The sequence below is a fragment of the Castanea sativa genome, chromosome 6 (genome assembly GCF_040712315.1).
Source record: "Castanea sativa cultivar Marrone di Chiusa Pesio chromosome 6, ASM4071231v1".
Lineage (NCBI taxonomy): Eukaryota > Viridiplantae > Streptophyta > Magnoliopsida > Fagales > Fagaceae > Castanea > Castanea sativa.
Window position 1 is genome coordinate 58,822,075 of NC_134018.1, and position 24,717 is coordinate 58,846,791.

Here is a 24,717-nt window from a genome sequence, read left to right on the forward strand (position 1 = left end):
TGGAGGGACCCACTTCACAGCATGGCTCTGAACTGTGGTAGTCGTTGGTCCTTCGTTCGCCAACTGGAATTCCTCAAGCAATCTTAACGAGCTTCTCGTCATAGCCAGTCCACTCCGAAGCCTACCACCATGTCGATAATCATTCCTATCTTTCCAAATCCCCTAACTAATCATGACCGTTCTCTCCAGAAGTCCAGGTCGTGACTCCTTCCACTTTTGTAAGTGCCATATGACGTCCATATAACTCCATGAGGGGTGAAGCTCAAATGGGAAAGAGAGCTTGCATGAGGACCATACCTCTTTCGCATGGTCACAGAACCAAAATAAGTGGCCTGTGGACTCCACCTGCTTCTTGCACACCTCGCATGTGTTATCCTTTGTGATCTTCCTCCGCCATAAGTTTTCCTTCGTTGCGAGAATGTTTTTACATGCTTTCCATACAAAGTGCTTGACTTTGTTTGGCACCTTCATCTGCCAAAGTCTTCTCCAAGTCTGTTTCCTAGATGACTGGTCTGATCCTTCTGCCAACTGTTTATCCCCTTGGACCTCCTGTGCCAGTTTATTCGCGCTTTTTACCGTGAATCTCCCGTTCTTGTTTTCTGCCCAAATCACCCTATCCCTTGCCCCGGTGGTACTCAAGGGGATGCTAAGGATTGTATCGGCATCCTGTGGTAGAAAGCACTACCTGACTAGGTCACACTTCCATTCTTTGCTTTCATCGTCTATAAGGTCACTGACCACACTAGATTTGCCCCGGAGTTCTCTCCGAAGTAATGACCTTGTACGTACTTGGGCTTGGTAACCATTTTTCCTTCCAGACCTTGATCCTTTTACTGTCTCCCACCTGCCACCTCATTCCACGACGCACCAGCAGCTGGGCTGCCATGATGCTCCTTCATGCAAATGAAGGTTGACACCCCAGGTTTGCATCCACAAAATCGCAGCTTGGGAAGTAATTTGCTTTGTAGACTCGGTAACACAATGAGGAGGAATTCGTTTGGAGTCGCCACCCCTGCTTGGCCAGCAGAGTAAGGTTAAATAGTCGCAAATCCCTAAAACCCATCTCACCCTTCTCCTTTGGCAAGCACATTTTCTCCCAACTCAGCCAAGCTACTTTCTTTTCATCTTTTAGCTGACCCCACCAGAATTGCCTAACCATTGTAGTCAGCTTATCGCACAGAGTATTAGGAAGTTTAAAGCAACTCATCGTGTAGGATGGCACTGCCTGGGCCACCGCCTTAATCAGCACTTCCTTTCCGGCATTCGACAGTAATTTTTCCTTCCACCCCATAAGCTTGTTTGCCACTCTCTACTTCAACTGTGCAAATGTGTTTCGTTTAGATTTCCCTATTAGCGACGGTAGACCCAGATAGGATTCATGGGGCTTGATGACCTATGCTTCAAACATGGCCTGTATTGCTTCCTTAGTATCATGGTCAGTGTTAGGACTAAAGAAGATGGAAGTCTTACTTCTATTTAGTTATTGGCCGGATGACTCCTCATAGACACGAAGCACACGCTGAATTTCCTCACCCTCCCTGACCGTTGCTCTTCCAAATACCAGACTATCATCAGCAAAAAATAGATGGGATATAGTTGGTCCCCTAGCCGAAGCAGCCACGCCATTGAGGGTCTTGTTCTGGGCTGCCCTATGCAACAGTGTTTCCACTATCATAGACGTAGCCTCCTCTTTTTTCTCCCCATGCAATTCACCCCAAGCCCCTACATCCTTATTTTCCTTCCCTACAACTCTACGTGCCACTCTAATGTTTCTTTGAGTGGGTCCCTTCACATGTTTGTTCTTATTACCCCTTTGAGACTTTGGACTGTGATGGCCCGAACTAGTATTGCACTGTGTTATCCCATGGGTCGTGACCATATTGCCATTTGGAGAAATAGACTTAGGACAATTCGATGGCCCATATTTTAGGCCCAAGTCATGTTCCAGTCCGGCCCAATTCCCAACCCCTTCGTCCCGCCTTTCACTCCCACCGCTGGTCCTTGTGTTTTACGTCAGGTTCTGCATGTCAGCTGAAAAAACCGGAGCACTTTCTGCACTTGACGGCTTTTCCGAGGTTATCGCCCCACCCGTGATGGCTTCATCTATCTCACGGATTTGCTTTTCAAAAGCTGGGGATCGCAGGTTTTCTGGGATGGGACATAACTGGTGCGACATTAATGAGTCTGAAATGGCCACGTTACTTATCACGTGCTCCTCACGAGCAGCCTCAGACCTAGTTTCCTTGTCCGTCTTTTCCACCATCACCGCCGAGCACGCCCGAGCCACCTCTTCGCCTGGGGTCTCTTCGTGTCCCAGTGCTTTCCTTCCGCCCCATTCTCCTTTTGCTACAACTAGTTGCGGTTTCTATAGCCTTTCTGAGGTAGCCCGCAACCAGGTGCCATACTGTTTCTTTTCCGCCTCGAGAGTTTCGTTATTGCGAACCCATTGCAAGCAGTCACGCTCGTCGTGGTCGATCATCCCACACCAGTAGCAGAAGATCGACAAGCGCTTATATTTAAATTCCACCCAATTCTGCTCCGGTCCACCGAGTCAAACCAACCTTCCCCGACATAAGGGAGCAGACACATCCATTATCACTCTAACGCGCATGTGGCCTCCCATGCAGAAACCATTGTCATTCACGTCCACCTTTTCCACCTTCCCCAACGTCCCGCCAATCAGTAAGCCGGCATCCTTTTTCTGGCACATGGTCGGGAGACCATGGACCTGAACCCAAAAGGAAACTCTGTCAAACTTCACCTTTGTCACCGCTTCCCCTACTTCGAGTTTATGGAGAATCAATAGATATTTATCGAAGGACCATGGACCCAGCAAGAGCACCTTGTCGAGGTCCTCCTTTAGGCTAAACTGAAAGAGAACTTTGTTTTCACCCCATATCATACACCTCGAAGTTTTTCTCTGTTCTCCAAATCGTTTTCAACACCCTAGCCACTGATTCCAGGTTCACCCCTCTCTTTGTGCAAAATTTTCCAGCTAGGACGTAGCCTTGCTCCCTCACTATCGATGCCAAGTCCACCGCACTCCCTTCTCTTTCTGAAAGCTTTAAGCCTGCCCACCGGTTTGTGATCTCCTCCATATGGCCTGTATTATGGTAGAGGGCAGACAATTTGATTGAGTTCTACCGCCTGAACGAAGAGAAGATGTTTGCCCAAGCAGCAAGCCCATGTTTCACCTCAAGGTTCTCGTGGAGAGCCTAGAGAGAAAAAAAATTGAAGTGAAAGACCCAAGTTTTATGAGGGAAAATTTGTATTGATATGGCTTTTTTTCACCTCCGGATTATGGGTTGTGTTAACAGGTATTGTAAGGTGCTTATTAACAACAATTTTTTTGGCAGCTTTTAACAGCTTTTAGTAGTTTTTATTAAAAAAAAAAAATTCTTTTTTACAGTTTTTTTGACAATTTTTTTTTTTGTTTGTAAGTGAGACCTATATAGGAAAATCTTAATAAGCACAGTGCTTGTTAACATTTCCCTTAGATTATTTATTGCCATTTGTCGTTCATTTGGTTAAAAATGGGAGGGGGGCCTAACCCTTTATTTGGTAACTTGTTCCTGTAATGCTTGGCATAGATTTTCAAACTATTATCTGGAGAAGGAAAGGGGAAGATATATAAAAACAAAAACAAAGAACTTGGCATGATTGGCAGAGTGGTGCATCAAGTTTTTTTGTTTTTGGTGTAAAATTTTTTTAGCTGAAAACATTTTCATAAAAAAAAGTTGTTTGTTTTTTAGTGTTTAGTTATGCTCTTCACAAATTTCATACACGACTTTTGTATACATATTAAATAAAAAATGTATATCATTACCTTAAATTATTAATTTAGAACAACTAAATCAATCTAAAAATAAATACAGTCAAAATAAGAACATTGGAAACTACACTAATCAGCACAGTCCAAATAAGAACATTGAAAAACTACACTAATCAGCATAATCCAAATAAATTTGCAACATCACCAAAAATTTTAAAAAATAAAATAAACAGTTAACAAAAACTGTCAACTACACACACACACAAAGAAGATAGTAGAGATGCACGAGCAAAGAAGAAAGGGAGTATCCAAACAACGTATTCATCACCTCTGTATTCAATGCACTGCACCAACTCAACTGGCCGCATTAATGGAGGAATGACTTCTAAATAGTGCCTTAACAAATTGCAGCATACTTTACCACTTCCAGCAAAACCTTGATGGGACAAGCATCTAAAAAAAGGTTAATAATTGTACAAGTGGAGGGCTCAGATACAATTCAGCTAACTATATAAAAAAAATGAAGCCCCAACAAATGGGGGATGAAAAACACATATAGTTATAAATTTTGAAACTTCTACAATTGACATTTGAAAGTTGTTTTCGTATGAATTTTTTTTAAAAAAAATAGTGATAATCGTGATCATTTTAGAGGCTTTAGTAGGCATTTTCATCATTTTAATGATGAATAGAGATGTGCGGACCCGAATATGGCTTTTGGGCCTAGAAGGAGTTTTGGGCTCACAATCTATTTATATCGTGGGCTTTTGGATTTCCTACAATGGGGGGTGTTATGCCCGGCGGCCCATGTACCTAAGTCCCTTATGCTTTCAAGACCCCTCTCCCCCTCTTTCCAAGGTGATTACTTCCTCCCCTTAGTCTCTGCTCTACAGAATCGCCAACCCCTTCAACTGAGTCTTCCTTGCCTATTTATAGCCAAAGTTAGTGGAATGGTCATGATTACTCTTCTAGTGGGTGGAAGGAGAGGTCCAATACTATCTCTCCTAAATGGATGTTCAATTGTGAGTGGGGGAAGGTAGCAGTGGCATTGGAACTAGCTTCACCGCTAGACTTGATGCTCAGCAGGGACATTCCCTAGGCAACGGAAGGAAGGTCCAATACCATTTCACTTAAGTGGATGTTTGGTGATGGGTGGGAGATGGTGGTAGTGGCATTGGAACTTGCTCTACTAGTAGGTACTCTGCTCGGCAGCGGCATCCCCTAAGTGATGCCGTGCATTCCGAGTTCAACTTGCTCGGATGATATATCTGTCAGAGGCGGCGAGACTTCACACTCGCCGGCCATGCTGTGAATGTTTTTACACGTGATCAGCGTAAGGTTCCCAACGTAAGGTTCCCATGGAGGTAATAACATGTTTTTACACATGTTATTACCTCCATGGGCTTCAAAGTAAGTGGGCTCGAAGGAGGATGACGCCCGTACAAGAGGTATTTTCGTCATTTTGATGGTTTAAGGGGTATCCTTATTTCAATCATATTAGAGATTTGTAAAAGTATTTTGGTCATTTTGTAAATTCAAGGGTATTTTGGTTATTTTGAAGATTTTAATTTTTATGTGTAACTAACATGTAACTCCATGCAAACGCATGGATACATTTAAAATTAAACAAAATTTTTATTATAAAAATATAAATATTTAGTCAAATTATTTTTTAAAGTAAACGTAATTAGTCACATATTAAAATTCTTACCTAAATATAATACTACTTATGATAATTTTTTTTCTAATTTTTAATAAGATAGAACGTGTGGTGATTTTTATTTTATTTATTTTTTGAGAAACATGTGGTGATTTTTATTAAGTATATGTGATTTTTTTTTAATTAAATTTTATAGTTCATTAATATTAGATTCTTAGTATTTTACACTCATTAACTCACTTGACATGAAGATTAAAAAACTTAAGTAGACACATGGCACAAGCTTAAGTGGATAATTATAGTGTAGTTCCCACATAAATTTAAACACATGGCGCAAAATTATATTATAATTTCAAATTCTAATTCAGTTTTTTCTAAGCTTTACCTATTAATATACATATAGATGACTTATAAATTTGACATTTTTTTAGTTATATAATTATGTTTTTTATGGTTTAGTATATTGAACTCCTCGTTTTGTACACTAAATTAACTAATTTGGAACAAAAATTTAAAAATTTAGATTAGATGGGAGTCATGGGACACATGGCGCAAAATTAGACTCTAATTAAAATCCAATTTTTATATTGAATTAACTCACTTGGCACAAAAATTTAAAAACTTAGATTAGATGGGACACGTAACCTAAAATTAAACTCTAATTGAATTCCAATTTGAAATCTAATTGGATTTTCTCTCGGGTTTACCTATTATTATATATATAGATTATATCATTTAGAGGTATCTATGTTATTTTAGTCATTTTAGAGGTTTTGAGGACATTTTTATTACTATAGATATTGTAGCTTGTAGGGATTTTTTATTTTTGTTATTTCGAAGGTTTTTATGGATATTTCTATCATTTTGGAGGCTTATGTTCTCGTAAGTCACAAAATGATTTGTGCTTCTTTTAGGGTGTAAAATACTTTTAACCCTAAAGAGATAGTTTTTCCTAATAAACAGAAAATGATTTCAGTTTGATCACAGTTTTCAATCATCCTAAAAGCACTTGAAATTTACACCGAAGCAAACGGACCTACAGTAACATGCCATTTGGGCTTGAATTTCTAACAAATGCTCAAGCCTGCATAAGGTTGTTTGGGTTTGCCTAATTAAAAAGAGGGGAAAAAAAATCTTCAAAGAGAGAAGCTATATCAAATTAGAAATGTTGGTTCTATTCCAGGCTTTCAAATCATGCTCCATGGCCTAATTGGTTAATTTGGACCATCCTAGATAAACCTAACAGGCTGACAGAGACATCGACTAAGCAGGTTTTTCTAATATCAGTGGAAACTTTCCCAAAAAAAAGAAAAAAAAAGAAAAAGAAACTATGAATGGAAATAGTATTTAAAAAGGTAAAAATTCATGTAATTGCTATTTAGGTTTAGGCAAAGAGAATTATCCTTGTGTTTTTGAAGAGACAAATAGGTGTATGAGAGAGACATATATCGAATAATTAAGTTAGCAAAGAGCATGATTAAGGTTCAGCAGAATTAGATTATCTATTCGAACAATAATACATTCTATATCTCATGTGATAATGTCCAATCAAGTAGAGATGGAACCAGGAATTTTTGTTTGGGAGGCCAAGTTGTGGCACTAATATATTTATCAAGACAACTCTCACATACATATATATATATATATACACACACACACACACGTTTTTTTATTATATATACATACTTTTTTATTTGATAAGTTATATATATACTCACCTAATAACAAAAAAAAGTTTAGTATTTTCAATCAAAATTATGTTTGATGGTGATCTTTCATAAAATAAAATTTATTTTTTCATTTTCATAGTAAAATTCTTAAAAAGTTTCATTTTAAATACAAGTTATCAAGTTTTATACTAAGTAAGTAAAAAGTCTTTCAATTGAATTAATGAAAATTTCAAAAATATGCAACTAAAGACATTAAAATAAGTTAGGCTCCAAACATATTTAAAACTATTTTACTCTATAGCCTATTATGTGGCATCTAAAGACACATTTCATGTGTAGTTTTAGTGACAATATTTTTTTAATAAATTGATGACTTGTTAATCGCCATATAACAAGTTAAAAAAAAAAATTCAAACATATTTGATGCCAAACTTGATCAAATATTTAACAAATATAAGAGCACATTTTACAATAAAAAATAAAATTGCGATAAATAAAGTTATACCTCTATAAATATTAGACCAATTATTTTTTTAAGAGTATCATTGGACTAATTCAAATATTTGGAGGGAGCCAACTCTTATTTTTATAGACTGAATTTTGAAAACATTAAAATAATTATATATTTAATTAAAAAAAATTCAAATTTTGGAGGGCCATGGCCCCTCATCCTTAAAAAGTTTCATACAATAAAATTTATTTTTTCTATTTTCATAGTAAAATTCTTAAAAAGTTTCATTTTAAATACAAATTATCAAATTTTATACTAAAATAAGTAAAAAGTCTTTCAATTGAACTATTGAAAATTTCAAAAACATGTAATTAAAGACATTAAAATAAATTAGACTCCAAACATATTTAAAACTATCTTACTCTAACTTATTATGTGGCAATTAAAGACACATTTCATTTGTAGTTTTAGTGACAAGATTTTTTTAATGAATCGATGACTTGTTAATCTCCACATAAAAATTTTAAAAAATAAATTCAAACATGTTTGATGCCAAACTTTATTAGATATTTAACAAATATAAGAGCACATTTTATAATAAAAAATAGAATTGCGAAAAATGAAGTTATATCTCTATAACTATTAGACCAATTATTTTTTTAAGAGTATCATTGGACTAATTCAAATATTTAGAGGGGACAACTTTTATTTTTATAGACTGAATTTTGAAAACATTAAAATAATTATATATATAATTAAAAAAAAAATCAAATTTTGGATGGCCATGGCCCTCATCCTTCAACTTAGCTTTGCTCTGCAATCAAGGAATCAAATTACATTAGTTGTCTATAACCCTTGTTTTTTTTTTCTTGTATGAGGTTAAAATATATATATATATATATATATATATATATATATATATATATTATCTAGAAAATTTGCCCAATTTATCTCAAAATAAGACTTATATTATACCATTTTTTTCTGTGTACTTATTTTTTTTTTACTCAGGGTCCCTCATTCATTAGCTCTTTAAAATATAGTTGTACACCACATCAACCTTCACTTTCCTTCTTTTAAAGCAATAAATTCACTGCATTCACTATGAATGTGTTATGTGTGTGAAGTTGGCAGAGCAACCTACACTTTCATTCATTTCATTGCTTGTGTGCTTATATTGTATGTTAAGAAATGGTGTACCGACGTGTTCTCTACCTAGATTCCTGGGTTATAATTTGACTTTCTTTTTATTCATTGTTCAGTTTGTCTAAAATATTTTTGTTTAGTCTATTTATTGATGTTTAACTGTACTTATAATCCACCAAGTGAGAACAAACTTTCGAATAGTATATATGCTTCATGCTTTGAATGTTAAAATTTACTTTCTATGGATTATTCGGTCTGTCCAAACATAGCATTACTTTCTTAAAACTGATGGTATTCTGTTGATATTCCATATTATCATTATTATAAAAAACAAAAAAAGATATTCCTGATTTTTTTTAAGAAAAAAAGAAATTAAAAAGAAGATATTATATATTACAGCATCAAAGGTAGAAGAAAAGAAAATGTATAACTTGACTGAGTTTAGTAATATTTAATCCTCTTGAGCAAGTCAATGAAGATTGATGATGTAGTAATTGTTTTCTGGCTTATTGCAAGTTCACTCCATACCATATTGGACAAGCGTGTAAATGAGGGGAGGGAGGACCCAGGGGTGCTCATAATTTAATCATCATTAATTTGTACTCAGAATTTAAATATTTGGTTACCTAATTAGTTTTATATTTGATTTGATTATTAGCACTTGTATTAGCATTGGTTTGAGGATAGAAACGATCCATTATTCAAGTCTCAAACAAAAAAGTCAAGAGGCTTTTAATTAGCTTAATCAAATCATCATTACTTTTCAAAAAAAAAAAAAATCAACATTGAACTATTTTCAATTGAAAATGAAATAGCCACATTTAATTATTCAGATTCTCAATGTTCATTATGCAATGATTAGGATATATATATATATATATATATTTTTTTTTATACAAGATATAATTCTACTCTAGTCTAATCTAAGTGTATATGTGTGTGAAGCTCCCTCCTGGAGACTTGAACCCCGACCCTTGCCCCTCGCATTCCACAAGCACTTATACTTGTGAAGTGACCATCGCATTATGATATATTGTTCTTAAATTGTGTCTATTCACTAACAAGTATTAACTATTGAGTGGATTCTAATTACCTCAATTTACGGAAGTAAGTTTCAACATGATTTTGAACAAATTTTGAGTTGCTTCTATTTTGGTTCTCAAGGGAGGTTCTAGAGGGTTATTTAGGCTGTTTGAAAACGTTTAGCCTATCCAATCTGATTACAACAATTACATGACTTGTAGACTGTAGTTCTTCATTATGAAATAAACGACAATATTGGACAACCTATCATAGCTAATAAGCAAAATGCTAAACAATCATATGACTTGTCGTATTGTATAGCTATATGACTACATGACTTGTCATACTGCATATCTTTGCACTTATCCACTGTTTTCATCCTTCTTATCTTCATTAGTTGCATATCTTGATTAGTAATTACTCACTCTCTCTCTCTCTCTAACGATGAAGCATAGATGTTATGCACTCCCATCTTGTATAGGAGATAAGTGAACTATTGATAACCGAGAGCTTTGGTTATTATATTAGCAACATAATTGTGGGATAAGGCATGGAGGGTACAAATGATGCCATCTTGAATATGCAATCAATTTTGATATGTTTAGTTTGTTTGTGAAAGATTAGGCTGCAGGCTGAATGCTAGAGCAAGAAATGCGGTTGCCTAAGGCCCCAAGTAAAAAAAAGGCTCTCAAATTTTAAACAATAGGGTTATTTATAATCAATAAATAAAATAATATTTTTTTACTAGATGAAAAACAAACAAAAAAGAGAGAACCACAATATTTTTCACAACACTTTTACAACTAATGTTAAGTAGTAGGTTGTTATTGATGGCAAAAAAATAATTATAGTGATATTTTCAAATAGAAACAAAAAACAACTTAAAACCTAGGATATGTTATAAAAAATATTATGAATGTTGCACTTCTAAAAAAAAAAGAATAATAATAAGAGTTGAGTTAGCAAACTTTTACTGGTTCTTATCTAAGTCTACTATTAACACTGTTTTTTTACTTACCACTATCAATCTGCCCATCAACAAGTATGAAAAAATTTATCAAACTTTTTATGTTTATAAAATTTCTGAAAAAAGAAAAAAAATTATACATAGTTCATATTAATTAGTAGTAATTTTGCATCTAATACAAGATAATCAATTTTTGCCTTAGGCTCCCAAATACATTAAGCCGCCCCTGTTGAGTTGGTAACATTGTGAGAACATAAGTGCAGTGTGAGAATTGTTGATTTTAAAATCTTGAAGTAAGAAGAATAACAAAGTTACTTTGCACAATGTTGATACCATGGCCCTATATTAAAAGACTAATCAAAGTTTATCAATATGGCTTGGGGTAATTGTTATGCTTGAATTGGAATTAACTTTGATTGTTGAAATGGTCTGATAGGTGTTTGGGTGGGGTCGAGGTAAAAGTACAAAATGACACATATATTCTTAAAGAGAAAGGGAAATTTCTTTTTCTCTGGTTTGGTTATTTGCTTTCCCTTCTAGTTTGCATTTGAGGATGTTGATTAATAAACCAAACAAAAAAACAAAGCGGGAAAAGGGCTCAAGCATTTATACCCCTTTCGGTTAGTAGAGGAGGCCCAACCTGTCGAGGATTTGCTGAACCATGCACCAACCTTAGAGAGAGAATTTATGAACCTGCTACATTATTATTACATAATAAAATATATTATTTCCAAATTACAAAGAGGAAAGTGTGTGAGAATGAGAAATTCGTTAATTGCATATCTGAAAATATCACTCTCTAGATTTATATAAATAGAAGTAAATCAATTTTTTTTTATAAAAAAACTAAAGAGATCAATTTATGGAAGTAATCGTATCGGAGGGCCAAGAAATCGCCACCTGGGATAAGATTCCTCGTCTGTCTCTCACCAAATCCCAGCCTGATTCGAACCTTCGGACCAGGCTGTGCTTGTTCGTCAGCTCTCTCAGCTCTGAATTCTCTAATAAAATCCTCTTCGAACACCTGTAATCCCCTACTCTCCACTCCATTTCCTACCGTACACTCCATCCCCTCAAACCACGCCACCTGTCAAAATACCCAACTCACAAACACGTGTCGTAATAGAGAAACCCCCAGAACGAGCCCACGCCTAGAGAAGAGCTTACTGTATATCTACCCACACTTTTTCCTAAAACCCCTTTTTAATTAAAAAAATTACAATAACGGCAAGAAAAGTAGCAAAAGACAAAATAAAAAGAAGTTGTACACACTCACACAGAGAGAGAGAGAGAGATAGAGGGAAAAAGTGCAAAAGAGACTCTACTATTGTACTCAGTAAAGTAACATAATTATAGGTCCTTTTTTTGACCTTTATCCCAAATCAACGGCTCTGATCTAGTGATTTTGAGCTTCCGATTCCGATCACAGTGAATCAGACGATCCCTAATTTTTCGTCTCTACTTGGAAGAGTACCACTGTTTAAAATTTCCTCTTAACTCACTCTGTCACCCTCTTAACAGACCTTGTCTCCCTTTTCTCTTTTTTTTTCTGTCTCTCTCTCTGTCTCTCTCTCTCTCTCTGACTCCAATTCTCTTTCATTCTTTTTCTTTATCGTTTTCTCGCTGTGTAGATCTCTCTCTCTTTCTGTGTTATCTCCGGCGATAATCAGATCCGTCCGATGTGTGGACTTTGACTTTTCGTTGTGATCTGATACGCAGCTTCTGTGTGTGTGTGTGTGAGAGAGAGAGAGAGAGGGGATGGGGCAGTGCTACGGCAAGGCTAATCGAACGGTCGAGAATGACGGTTCGAGGAATAATACTATTACTACTACTACAATTATAGCCAGCTCTAACGATCGGCCGCAAACGCCGTTACCGTCGAGCAGTGCGAGTAACGGCGCCGTGAAGAGCACGCCGGGGCGGCAGTCGAACCATTCGAGCCAGAGTCCGTGGCCGAGTCCGTACCCGCACGGCGTGTCCGCGAGTCCGCTTCCGGGAGGAGTGTCGCCGTCGCCGGCGAGGGGATCGGCGACGCCGAGGAGGTTCTTCCGGAGGCCGTTTCCGCCTCCGTCTCCGGCGAAGCACATAAAGGCGTCGCTGGCGAAGAGGCTCGGGCACGGAGCGAAGCCGAAGGAGGGGCCGATCCCGGAGGATCGGGGAGCCGAGCCGGAGCAAGCTCTGGATAAGAGCTTCGGGTACAGCAAGAATTTCGGGGCGAAGTTTGAGCTCGGGAGAGAGGTAGGGCGAGGGCATTTCGGTCATACTTGCTCCGCCAGAGGCAAAAAAGGCGACCTTAAAGATCGCCCCGTGGCTGTCAAAATCATATCCAAAGCCAAGGTACAATTCGCATTCACTATACGATGTCGTTTTGATTACATTACACTATGTATGTATTTGTGGACTCTGATTTCAGTTACATTTCTACATGATAGAAACAAAAAGCTGGTATTTACTACTATTTAGAGCAAAAATATATCGTTCTGTTAAAAATAACTATAATGGGAATATATATATGTAAATTAAGCAGTAACCACTTTTTGGCATTGGAGCAGGTGGTAAAGGAATTGAATTGGACATGGGATTTGGCAGAGAAGATAAATGGGGGAGGAAAAAGACAAAAAGAATAGGGTATTTCATTGGGGCGGCTTTTCATTGTTTATAAATTAACAACTCCCCTAAATTTTATTATGAGAATTGGAAGTTTATAGCTTTGTCTTCTTGTTGTTTAAGAGAAGATAATATTAATTAGAGAACTGTAGAGTAATGAAAATGCATCGGTTGCGATTTATTTATTTTATCTGATCGTGATGCTGTATATCTGAACGGGAATTTGAGGTGTTCCCGCAAGAGCCTTGTAGTTCAGTGGCATTGCCTATTTGCCTTGAATCCCCCACTCCCCCAATTGTAGCAATGTTGCCATATGGCTTACACTACGTGGCATTGTTTTTGATTTTTGAACCCTGGTCATCTGAGTTGGAATCATGAAGATGTGCCAGTTGAGCTACGTTGCTTTTGGCCACCATGTGACGTTGTTTTCCCTAGAGCAAATAGGGTTAGAATACGCGCGCGTCCTTAATTAGCTGTTGCATTACTGTACTTTGCATTCCTTTTTATCGCATAACTATCAGATTTCGAGAAGGGAGATGAGATCAGTCAACAATTTTCACTTGCCTGATGCAGTTCTTTGAGATGTGAACTTTGAAGTTAACTTGCTTTGGTTCACCATATAGATTTACAATACCCATAATTGTTTTGTAGTTTTCTTGTCTTTCTCTTTTGGAGCTGGGGTCAAATGTCTTTCATGAACACTTTCTGAAACATTATTTAAGCCCAATGAGCTCTCAGGTGACTTAGTTGGTTCGCATGATCTGATCATTGCGTGAGTAACAAAAGAAATGGAATATATATTATAAAATTTTATAAATAAACAATTACACATCATATAAATGTGTTTCTGTGTGTGCATTATGGAAGTGATTTTTATTATTATTATTAATTACAAATTTAAGTAAAAATTTATGTAATTGTTCCCTGCAACTTGATCAATGTGGAAAGCGTAGTTTTAAGGACTTGGAAGTGTGCCACCCTCGCCCCCACCCGCCCCCCTCCTCCCCTTTTTTTACATACACCGTGTTGAACTTAACCTGTCAACCTCCCCACATCTTTTCATGGGTAGAAGGTACTGTTTGAATTAGAAATCATAGGCCTGGAAGTGCAAATGCTAATACATGTGATTTCTATGTAAGACAGGGAGTCTTAAGCCTAACAACTGTCCCAGGCAATTCTTGCCTCTGATGAGTGACGAATATGGATGGTACTGTTATCATGGGAAATCTTCTTCTTGATTTAGAATAATGTGATATGTATTCTCCCTGTTGAGTATGAAAAAGTAGCTTTAGTGGATGTCTTGTTGTGAATTGTGGTAAACATGGGTAATGATCCTTACGTTTTTATCTATCTGAAGAACAGCTTCTTTGGTCCCACTTGAAAAAATATCATAAATGATGATTATTATGAGTACCATTTATATGTTTATCCCACTAAATTATGTGGTCATACCCAATTTCTTCCAAACCTTTAAATATAAGAAATTAACCCTCTAAACTATTTGATTAGTTGCAATGTCCTCTCACTATTATTCATAGTTAAAATTCATCTAATTCCATCATATTTAGCTGTAATATTCATATGCTTATCACATGATCATAGAAAAATAAGCTCATGATCATATCGTTATATGATTACATGAATTTGAGAGAACATTAGATTGCCTAAAATCTCTCCTCTTTGGTACTCTGTTTCATTGGGCTTGTATTGGGGGGTGTACGAATTGTATTTCTTTATCTGAATTCTTAGTCTCTATTTCCTTTAGTTCTTGATTATATTGTATTTGTTTCTTGTTCAGAGTGTTCGCCTCCGTGAACATGATGTTCAATTTTTTTCAATAAAAGTCTTATTACCTATAAAAAGAAGGCTTAGTGGAAATTGGAGAAATTTTAATGGTAGGGCCAAAATTGCAACTGGCCTTTAGTTTAGGGGGGTTAATTGTTCAAATTTAAAGTTTAGGATGACATTGCAACTGACCTTTACCCTATGTTTGGGTGAAAGAATTGATAATCCCATAAAGTTTCATAAATGATGAGATTTACTTTCCCATCATTTAAAATCATAATAATTAGTAATTCCTTGGTTTGGATACGCAGGTAAATTTCATTTACACTAGTTACAGATTATTAATCAAGTGCAAGATAGTTTCTCGTTGTCAACAGTCAGAAGCTCAACTCATTATCATTGCCTCATTTAAAATCCCAAAATATGAAAATACCATCATTTCGCAAAGACCCTGAAACAAATGATGAGGATGGGACAAATACTCTAGTGGCTAAGTGTTGTAACTGGTTCTTAGTTTGCCTTGCTTCTTTGGATTGTGATGATCCTCAGTTGATGAATTGGCCTGGTGTGAACGGCCATGATCGAGCCAGGCCAATGATGAGAAGTGGTGGTCTCGTGGCTTTCGCTCTCTCAAGAAACTCTGTGAGTGGTCCAAGATTGTAGCAGGCCCAAAATGGAAGACCTTCATCTGCCGATTCAATTGAAATCGGAGCAGTGGCATTGGTAGTGGTAGTAGTTGTAGTAGATATGGGAAATTCTAATACGACCCCTTCAGCTATGTGTTGAACTTTGACAAGGGCCCTGGGCAGAAATGTATTTTGGGCAGAAATGTATTTTGGATAGAGACGATGATTACACCATGTTTCATAATTTCTCGTCCTGGTATGCTTTGGTACTGGGTCAATTGCCGATGTTGGGTTATGGAACAGAGTTTATGACTTATGTGTTTTAATTTAGTTGTTGCAGAAAATTTAGAAATAATGCCTTGAGATAGACGGAATTTTTATCGATATGTCTTGGAAATAAGGCATGTCACTGTAGTTAAAATGATTAGTCATAAGTAGGCAACAACACAGCTTATATTCTTGAGTTACTTTTCTCCAATATGTATGTATTTAATGAAGAGTCATACATACTTTGTGTTTCATTTCTTATGATCATGGCTTGTGCATTTTAATAATTTCATGTTATCATAATTGCCATGGATTAACATCTAAATTAACCAGAAATAATGTCTTCATTTTTCTTTTTGAAAATTTATAATTGCATATAACCAGTCTCAAGACCTCTCATTGTCCTTCACCTCTTCTTGTAATACCCTGCTAACAATGAAAATGAATTATGCTCTCCGCCTCTATCTCATTAATTAAATCTAAGAACTGAGCCATCTTTTCCTTTCGTTGTCTCTATAACCATCTTATACTTACCTGTAATTGTCAGTACTGCAATTTAATATTAAAAGGGCAATGTTGAATATTCACTGTATTTGTATTATAATAAGATTTGTTTGGCAGATGACTACGGCAATATCAATTGAGGATGTTCGTAGAGAGGTGAAGATATTGAAAGCTTTATCGGGCCATCAGCATCTGGTCAAATTTCACGATGCATGTGAGGACGCAAATAACGTGTACATAGTCATGGAGTATGTCTTTTCCTGTTTCTAATCTACTTTTAATGCAGAATATGTTTAGAATTTCTACAATTGTGTCTTCATTCTTATTCTCTGTCTTTCTATACACACACACACACACACACACACACACACACACACATAACCCACAATTTTTAATTAGATATAAATTATATGCTCTCCTGTCTTTTAGTTTTAAACTATTTTAGCTTCTTGCATCTGATATGATTTAACTTTTCATGCTTCCTGCATGACGGACATCTTGATTACTGATTAGGCTAATAATATTTATCAAATGTATTTATAAATTTAGTGGTGTTATTATTTTCCTTTTTGAAAAAAAAAAAAGCTGAATTAATTAATTGTTCTCAATTACTTGACTGCTAGTGATTGACAACTTTGTCAAACTTTCTTAATTTTTGGATCTGACACCTGTGAAATCTTGATTTCAGATTGTGTGAAGGTGGGGAACTCCTAGACAGAATTTTATCAAGGTAAAAATATTTTTCTTTTGTAAAAGTCAGTTGTTTTGATAGATAATTTAAGTTGCAGTTAATATGGTAATTAAGCATTTGATTGAAAAATTATTTTTTGGATTCAAGAGTATTCTCCTTTGTTGTAGGGGAGGAAGGTATGCAGAGGAAGATGCAAAATTCATAGTTGTGCAAATTCTAAGTGTAGTTGCATTTTGTCATCTTCAAGGCGTTGTGCACCGTGACTTAAAGCCAGAGGTTTTCTTTTCAGATTCATAACTAATTATTTTCCTCATGACTCTTAGCATTTTTTCCTTTCAGATTATAATGGTAGTTTGCTTCCCTCTGCTCTTTTGTGTGTACATTTAGTTCATTCAATTCCTGGTTGATTATTACTGATATATCTTCATCTTGCTTGCTTAACAGAATTTCCTTTTCACTTCTAGAAGTGAAGATGCTGACATGAAGCTTATTGATTTTGGTCTTTCTGACTTTATAAGGCCAGGTAATAATTTACTTAGATAACCCCACCTTCCCTCCCCCCCACCAAAAAAAAAGAAAAAAGAAAGCCACAAAATAATTACTGAAATCATTCATCTTTGGTGCTTTATAATAAGTAATTAATATGCTGTTTACTAAATACTAATAATGAAGGCCACCTACAGGCTTGTTTATAATTTTAATTTTCAGGGGATTCACACTCTTTTTATCCCTAACTGTTTAATAAGATATTTTTTTTGGTTGAATAATTGTTTGATAAACTGGATAAATTGATTTGATTTCCGGTGGATGTCTACCCATGGAAAAAAGAGGGCACTTTTTGAAGAGAGACTAAAAGTGCTAATTTTTGCATAAGATTGTTATTTGCAAATGCTATAATATTGTAAGAAACACGCTCATGATCACATGCACACACACACACAACCGTAGGTCTGAAATAACCAAAGCAATAATATTTAAAATATAATTTTTTGAAGCATTGAATTTATATTTAAAGTGGTGCAATTTTTAAATAACTCAGGTGGAATAGTTAGCATCTCCTTGTTTTAATTTATTTTTCCCATATATGGGTGTTATGTGCAGATGAAAGACTTAATGATATTGTTGGAAGTGCCTACTATGTTGCACCCGAAGTCCTACATAGGTCTTATAGTATGGAAGGAGATATATGGAGCATTGGGGTTATAACCTACATCTTATTATGTGGAAGCCGACCTTTTTGGGCACGGACAGAATCTGGAATTTTCCGTGCAGTGCTAAGAGCAGAACCAAACTTTGAGGATTCACCCTGGCCCTCTGTGTCTGCAGAGGCCAAGGACTTTGTGAAAAGGCTCCTGAACAAGGATTACAGAAAAAGAATGACCGCAGTTCAAGCTCTCAGTAAGTTGTTAGTTTCTTGATGCTATTTATGAAAGTCCAGGATGTATTATCTAAGAAGCACGGACACAGACACTGACATAGACACGATGCAACAGGGGACACAGCGACATCAATTCTTGAAAAATTAGGACACAGCACGGTGGGGATATGACAATTAATAATTAATATATATATCTTTAGGTATATTTTATTTATTTGTAGGCATATTTTATGTTTATTTTTAGTTACAAAATAAATAAAAAATATCAAAATCTTTAGGAACATTTCCAGAAAATCAAAGGGTTATTTTTTTTTAAATAAATAAATAAAAAATAATAATTTTCCTCCCAATTCATTGAGGACACACATGAAGAAATGTCTTTGGCGTGTCTAATACATGTCTAGCACGGACACTCCAGGGATTTTGGGTGTCCATGCTTGGCAGAATATGGATAAACTCTATCTTAAATGTTGTGTTTCATGTTCTATGAATAGGTATGGAATTATTTTATGTGAAAAACAATTCATTTTAGATTGGCATATGGATCAATACCATTTTTTTGTATTAAAAATATTAAAAATTTTTTTTTTCTTTGTGGAAGATTGATTAAAATCCCTACCCATGTGTGTAAGAAAAAAGAGGGTGGGGGTGGAGTTGGGGGGACCCAAAGATAAAGGAGGAAGAACAACAAACTGTAGGACTTTGGGTGCTTCAATGGTATTTCTGCTTAGTGTGCAACAAGTTGTGCAAGATGGCAGTGGAAAAACAGCTGTTGCAATATTACTCCCAAATAAATTGCTGAATGCTTGACACTCTGTGATATGCGGTTCATGTAAAAATATTAAAATATGTTTTTTCTTTGTGGAAGATTGATTAAAATCCCTCCCCGTGTGAGAAAAAAAAGGGGGGGGGGGTGGGGGTGGTGAGAGGTGTGGGACCCAAAGAAAAAGGAGGAATAATAACAACAAACCGTAGGACTTGGGGTGCTTCAGTGGTATTTCTGCTTAGTGTGCAATGAGGTGTGCTAGATGGCAGTGGAAAAACAGCTGTTGCAAAATGTTACTCCCACATAAATTGCTGAGTGTTCGACACCCTGTGATATGCAGTTCATGTATTGGCTATTACTATCTTATATTGTGTACTCCTTGCCATGGCAGATCTTGGCTTTGCTACACTGTATTATTTGATAATGATATTGGATGGGTTATTCAATTTTTTAACTGTTAAACCTACTTTTTCAATTGCAGCTCATCCTTGGTTGCGGAATGATAGTCGTCCAATACCATTAGATATATTGATCTATAAGTTAGTCAAGTCATACCTTCATGCTACACCTCTCAAACGTGCAGCACTAAAGGTACTAATCTTAGCATTTCCATATACATGCATGTCAGATATTTTCTTTCCTAGTTTTTCTTTTATAAGTTTTTCATATCAGTATGTAAATCTGAGAGTTACCAGATTCCCTTACCAACCCTATTGCTGCAAATTGTATCATGTGTCCCAAATTGTGGAACTTATGCATTCCAGTTCCCCAAAATCGGCCATCCCAATGTATTGTGTTAATTCATCATTGCTAAATAAAGAAATATTTGGCTAAAACTTTAATAAAAAAAATATAATATATGGGGAAGAGAGAGAGAGAGAGAGAGAGAGAGAGAGAGAGGACTTGTTGATTAATTTATGTGTTTATATGTGCATATAGACATATGTAGACATACATACACACGTATAAGAACATGTGTACATGGACAACAGATGTGGACATATGTCTGTATGTGTCTACTTTAATACAATATTTGTTGAATATTAATTGGCATGCTGATAGATGTCATGTCAAAAGAGATTCTCTTAGCTCATTGTGGAATTGTCATAGATAATTATCTTTGATAATAAGGAATGTAATTAGATTTTATTGCCTTTCTTTTGGGTTTAGATTGAAAACTTTTATTGGATTCTTGTCACTCCTTTTGTAAATGCAAAATGAGTGATCCCTTAAAAAAATCAGAGAGAATTCTCAAGGATTAATCATGAGACATATACATAAGTTGAAAAGCCTCAATTGTATCAAACTGTCACACAGGATTTTTGAGGAGCACGAAATGTTTGAAGACTGAGTTTTCCAATTCTGTAGTAGAATCCAACTAATGCTTGTCTTGGTTCCCTGATTATTGCAGGCTCTCTCAAAAGCTTTGACAGAGGATGAGCTGGTGTATCTCAGAATTCAATTCAAGCTCTTAGAACCAAACAAAGATGGGCGTGTCTCTCTTGAAAATTTCAAAACGGTTATTTACTGCTTCTATCTTTTTTTTTTTTTTGATAAGTAACGGAAAATATATATTAAAGAAGAACACAAACCCGTACATAGGAAATGTACTAGAGAGACAAAAACATCAAGAAACCAAATTACAATGATCAAGCAAAACAAGAAGGGAAAGACAAGAAAAAGATGGTAAAACTAAACACCATTCGAGAAGAGTAAAAAAAAAAAAAGACTTAAACTCAAGAATGGACCGTTCGCGGCCCTCAAAGCTTCTAGAATTCCGTTCCCGCTAGATACATCACAGCAAACAGTGCGGCACCATCCTCCATATAACTTTATTATGATAAAGCCTGAAATTGCATGACCAACAATCCAACAAATCCACTACTCTTTGCGGCATCACCCAATAAATACCAAACAAGCAAAAGACCATACTCCACATCTCATATGCTATAGGACAGTGAAGGAGGAGATGATCTACAGATTCCTCACGCCTTTTGCACATATAACACCACTCAAGAACAACAAAATGCCTCTTTCGAAGATTATCAATAGTTAGAATCTTGCCTAAAGTAGCAGTCCAAGAGAAAAAGCAACCCGGGGGGGAACTTTCGATTGCCATATCATTTTCCATGGGAAAGAAGTGATAGTAGAGGGGGATAGGAAGTGATAGTAGAGGGGGATAGGGAGTGATAATACCCGCTCACCTCGAAACCTCGACTGCTAGCTAGCTTCCAACAAAGTTTGTCAGAACCAACACCCTGCACCTTTGTGGAATAGATCAAAACCATACACGAATCTAAAGATTGTGACTCTTCATCATTCACTAAACGGCGAAATTGTATGTCCCAAAATATTCTCCCATTTGCATAGTACATAACCTCAGAGACCGAAGCATCCCTTGTCCTACTAATATTGTATAAATTTGGAAACGCCTCCTTAAGAGGACGGTCCCTACACCACACATCATCCCAAAACTTCACACAAGTACCATCACCCACATCATACCGAAGGAACTTGGAAAAATTCAGCCAGCCACTTCTAATGGACTTCCACATACAAACACCATATGCCCCAGACACAGATTTTGTACACCAACCACCCCACTTATTCCCATACTTCTCCCCAATGACCCTTCTCCAACTGCTTCTATCTTTTTAATTTGACTTTCCAATCTAGAATTGGTTACCGTGCCAAAGTGGGAATCATTTCTTCTGTTTGTTGGCATGGCTTGGTCTTTTACTTGAAGAATTTCTAATTTTTGTATTAATAGTTTTACTTGTCTTGTATTTGCTTTATGTACAAAACCTTATTTATGTTTAAACAAAAATACTTGCAGGCTCTTGTGCGAAATGCAACAGATGCCATGAGAGAGTCTAGAGTTCTTGATATTATAAATGCAGTAAGTCATATTTTTCGCTTTTAATAGAATACTTTTCAGTTGTTAAATATCTCTGCTATAGATATTGACATATCGTACAGCTAGTGGCATATCTAGGGTTCCTAAATAAATAGCCGCACTTTTGAAGATATTGAGAGACCTGTTGATCTTTTGAAGTCTTTGCTAGTTGGGACTTTGTTGGAGTGGTCTCGGATTTGGGGTTTTACGCAATATATTTCCATTTCTGATTTCCTACAATCTATTAATTCTTTTTTATTTTTTTTGTAATTGTTTCAAGTACAATTTGTTCACCATCGTGAATATGATGTACTTTTTTTCAATAAAACTTTTATTACTTCTCAAAATAATAATAATAATAATAATAATAAATAGTTCTAACTTTTTCAATAAGTCTAGGGACACACCCAATTTCACACACAATTAATGTGTCAAGTTGTAATTAGTGCATAATAACTTAAGTGTCAATGGTGAATCCGTGTGAAAGTGATGTTGCTCCCATCATCAGTTGACAACTTAGTAGGGTGTGAAATTGAGTGTGTGCATTGGATTGTTGATTATCCTTTGCTTTCCATATGTGTGGGCAGATACTTACTCACAAACCTCACGCATCAGTAATTTGGTAGAGGTGAACCTCAGACCAATGGTTCCCGAGCCACAGTCTTATAATTATACTGCTATTGCAGATTTTTCTACAATATGTTTTGTACCATGGCAACTAAATGCCTTAAGCTCTGTATGGAAATCTTTCTGCTAGGTTAAGAATTATATTTTCAAGAAACTTATCATCGATTTTGAAATAAATCTGGGTCAGAAATTATCTGATCTCAATTCGCATATTTATAGCAAGTTGTTCTACTTAGAGACTTGAGATTTAAGCATAACATGCAAAGGTTGTGTAAAACTGGCCAGCCAATAGACAAAAGAGAATCAACTAATTCAGTTATGATATGAGTAGACTTATAATACAGAACCCTTGGAACTGGGGCCAGGCCATCTTTTGTTTATGGTTAATTTTTTTGATCTGGTTCAATTCTGGAAACTTTTTTTTTTTTTTTTTTTTTTGTGCATCTGTTTTTCTTCCCCCCTTTTCTTCTATTTTTTGCCCTTTTAAGAATTGACAATGACCACATTCATATTTTTCTGCTTAATTCTTTTCTCAGATGGAACAACTCTCTTATAAAAAGATGGACTTTGAAGAGTTTTGTGCTGCTGCAATCAGTACACATCAATTGGAGGCCCTTGATGGGTGGGAACAGATTGCCTCCACTGCTTTTGAGCATTTTGAACAGGAGGGTAACCGCGTCATATCAGTGGAAGAATTGGCAAGGGTATGAACTGTTATGGCTCTTGGAGCATCTTCCTAGTCATTGGTCTTTCTTTCTTATGTGTGTAAAAATGTGATTTGGCTCATATCTGGTACATGTTACTGCAGGAATTGAATCTTGGCCCGACAGCTTATTCTATACTCAAAGATTGGATTCGAAACTCAGATGGAAAACTAAGTTTACTTGGATATACAAAATTTTTGCATGGTGTAACACTGCGTAGTTCAAACACAAGACACCATTAATTTTTTAGCGTTTGAGATATAGTTTAAATTCATGGGATTTAGAGGGTTTGCAGGAATTTTTTTTTTCTTTTTTTTTTTTTTTCCTTTGGGAATGGGGTAAAGAAAATGTGTATAAGTGAATATTAGTTGAGCCAGCTCTGGGATTGCAATCGTATTTATATTGAAGTATTTCTGCTTGCTCATACCCTTATTTTTTTTTTTTACATTTCTGTGGGTTCGAGCTCAGATTGTGACTATTCATTAATTTTTGAAATCAAAAAGGTTTATACTCATGAAAATGAACTGTTTATAGATTTTGTAAGTTTGAATATATGTTGGTTGTAAAATGAAAATAATAATACGATTTTCTTACCAATTAACTTGTGGAAAGGATTTGCTAATAATGTTTCTAGTTGGATTAGATCTTCTATAAATTGTCTCCAGAAGGGAAGAAGCAAACCACATGCTTATGCAGCAATGCCTTCCATTAATGTTTGCGACTTGAAGCTTCTTGATGCTCACTTAACTCAACAATGGCCACAATTTAAATACATGTAGCTGTTCCAGCTTGCCAAAACCTTGCTCCACATGCAGTTGGCTTGTGTTGGACTGTTGATTGTTTAGTTCAGGTCTAACCCTAGGTAAACACGTGTAGGTAATTAGACATGCTTATTGCTAATAATTATCCCTTCACGCTGGTAATCTGATTATGCAATGCTACCCAAAGTTGAAAGGAAGAGAAATGCATAATGAAATTTTAATGGGCAACTGAGGCAAAGGACTAACCCACAATGTATACTAACTACTAAGCAGTCTAACATGGTAATGATACTTGTTATAATTATTGGGTAGGCACAGATTCTTGTGAAGTAAAATACTAAAATGGCATTGAAGTACGTTGACTTCTTTTGGGTTCTCTGTTCTAAAGTCATGCTCATCATCTTTTGGTTCTTCAA

The 24,717-nt window shown here is 35.9% G+C and overlaps 2 protein-coding genes across 2 annotated transcripts; one reads left to right on the forward strand and one right to left on the reverse strand.

The window, feature by feature from the left end:
• Window positions 1–895: 895 nt before the first annotated feature.
• Window positions 896–1,291, reverse strand: LOC142640278 (putative mitochondrial protein AtMg00310). Its single transcript, XM_075814346.1, has one exon. The coding sequence runs from the start codon at window positions 1,289–1,291 to the stop codon at window positions 896–898; it is 396 nt and encodes a 131-aa protein (XP_075670461.1).
• A 10,924-nt stretch (window positions 1,292–12,215) lies between these two features.
• On the forward strand, window positions 12,216–24,060 carry LOC142640897 (CDPK-related kinase 3). Its single transcript, XM_075815213.1, has 11 exons — window positions 12,216–13,026; window positions 16,596–16,726; window positions 17,167–17,208; window positions 17,337–17,445; window positions 17,614–17,692; window positions 18,271–18,567; window positions 19,795–19,904; window positions 20,725–20,832; window positions 22,150–22,212; window positions 23,373–23,540; window positions 23,645–24,060. Exons 1-11 carry the CDS (start codon window positions 12,448–12,450, stop codon window positions 23,780–23,782), a joined length of 1,824 nt encoding a protein of 607 aa, XP_075671328.1. The 5' UTR covers window positions 12,216–12,447; the 3' UTR covers window positions 23,783–24,060.
• The last annotated feature ends 657 nt before the right edge of the window (window positions 24,061–24,717 follow it).

Coding starts and splice junctions, on each gene's coding strand:
- LOC142640278 (XM_075814346.1), bottom strand. CDS start 1,291: ATGGGGTGGAAGGAAAAATTACTGTCGAATGCCGGAAAGGAAGTGCTG.
- LOC142640897 (XM_075815213.1), top strand. CDS start 12,448: ATGGGGCAGTGCTACGGCAAGGCTAATCGAACGGTCGAGAATGACGGT. Junction 13,027..16,595: donor AAATCATATCCAAAGCCAAG/GTACAATTCGCA, acceptor TTTGTTTGGCAG/ATGACTACGGCAATATCAAT. Junction 18,568..19,794: donor GACCGCAGTTCAAGCTCTCA/GTAAGTTGTTAG, acceptor TTTCAATTGCAG/CTCATCCTTGGTTGCGGAAT.